The 1,431-nt window shown below is 46.8% G+C and overlaps 1 protein-coding gene across 1 annotated transcript; it reads right to left on the bottom strand.

Moving 5' to 3' along the window:
• Positions 1-217: 217 nt before the first annotated feature.
• On the bottom strand, positions 218-712 carry LOC133917853 (B3 domain-containing protein Os03g0120900-like). Its single transcript, XM_062361684.1, has one exon. It carries the CDS (start codon positions 710-712, stop codon positions 218-220), a length of 495 nt encoding a protein of 164 aa, XP_062217668.1.
• Positions 713-1,431: the final 719 nt, after the last annotated feature.

Genomic DNA, 1,431 nt, shown 5'->3' with positions numbered 1-1,431 from the left:
AAAGCTATTAATTTTTATAAGAAATTTTTAAGTTCTCGGTACATCAGCTCTTCAGTAAAATCACTCTCAATTAGCTTATCAGCTTTTAATTCATTTTATCAGAAACTAAGTTTTCAGCCTTTCAAAAATTAACAATAAATCAATATATTTATTTTAATTTATAGCTTCTGAAAAATAAAAACTAGTAATAGACTGTGTCAAACAGAGTCATAGGCTGCTACCTTGATGCTCCGGATCCGTAGATGCTCCTGTGAAAGCGGAGGCCCTGACGCAGCGGCTGGTGGCTGTATAGCATGCCGGGTGGTGGAGTGAGGCTGCGAGGCACTGCAGCTGGCATGGGATGCAGCCCGGAGACGCCACCGCGTTGCCTGCCCTGAATGAATCTGCGGTTGCCTGCGGCCCCACCGGCCCGCTGTAGAAGGACGAAGGTCGTCCAGCCCCTGGTCAGGAAGTAGTTGCTGCTGCTGCTCCAGGAGCAGTAGCGGAAGTGCCTCTCCTCGAAGGAGATGAAAGAGACGCGATTGCTCTTGGGTCTTGAGGCGGCCATAGGGAAGTACCTCTCCGCGTCTTGCAGAGGGATCAGGAAACAGTTCACCTTACCGATGTCGCTCGGCGTCAGGATCTTGGGACGTGTTTGGATGGCTGCACACCTAGGTTGCATGCACGGAGCCTGGCTCCTGCCGGTCAGGCTCGCGAGAAACGTGGATTTCATCCGTATCCGCGGAGCCAGCTGTACAGTGTTTTCATCGGCGGAAACTATCTCGTGTGAGCGCGCGCAGCCAACCAAACGCCCGTCAAACGACACCAGCTGCACGCGTGGAGCTAGCTGGGCAACCAAACACCTGTATGAGCCTGTTTAAGCTACACGTGCAGGGCGAGGACGGCAGGAGCCGAGCAACCAAACAGGCCCTTGCTGAACATGCACTCCATCTCCATCACCTCCCTGTTCCATCACCGATGTCGCTCTACTTTCTTTTATCTCATAACATGAAGTATCCTCATACTAAGTGGGCGTATCTAAATCATGACATATTAGTTATGTTTTAAAGCAATACAAAAGTAAGAATATACAAGAAATTTGGTCCAATATATTTGAACAAAGTGCAATGACAATATACCTATGGTAAAGAGTTTGTGGAACATCCATGTCCACTTTACATCCGAGAGGTACCGTTACCATATTGGAAGGATGAGTTGTTAGTAACTTTGCGTGCCTAAAACATAATTTTTAAAAATATTATTATTATTATTATTTTATTAGAAAATTGCAAAAAATAATTCAAAAAGGGAAAGTTGTACATATATTGTTGAGTAGCCATGTATCAGCAATCGGAGTGCCAACTGGTCTTTTGTTGGCATTCGGATAGCCTATCGGCTTTCCACTTGCCGACAAGTGGTGGGGCAAGAGGATGTCGGCCGTGCGCGGAGATC

Source organism: Phragmites australis, chromosome 5 (assembly GCF_958298935.1).
Source record: "Phragmites australis chromosome 5, lpPhrAust1.1, whole genome shotgun sequence".
NCBI lineage: Eukaryota > Viridiplantae > Streptophyta > Magnoliopsida > Poales > Poaceae > Phragmites > Phragmites australis.
Note: the sequence above shows the minus strand (reverse complement) of the source record. Positions and strands in the feature narration are given on the sequence as shown.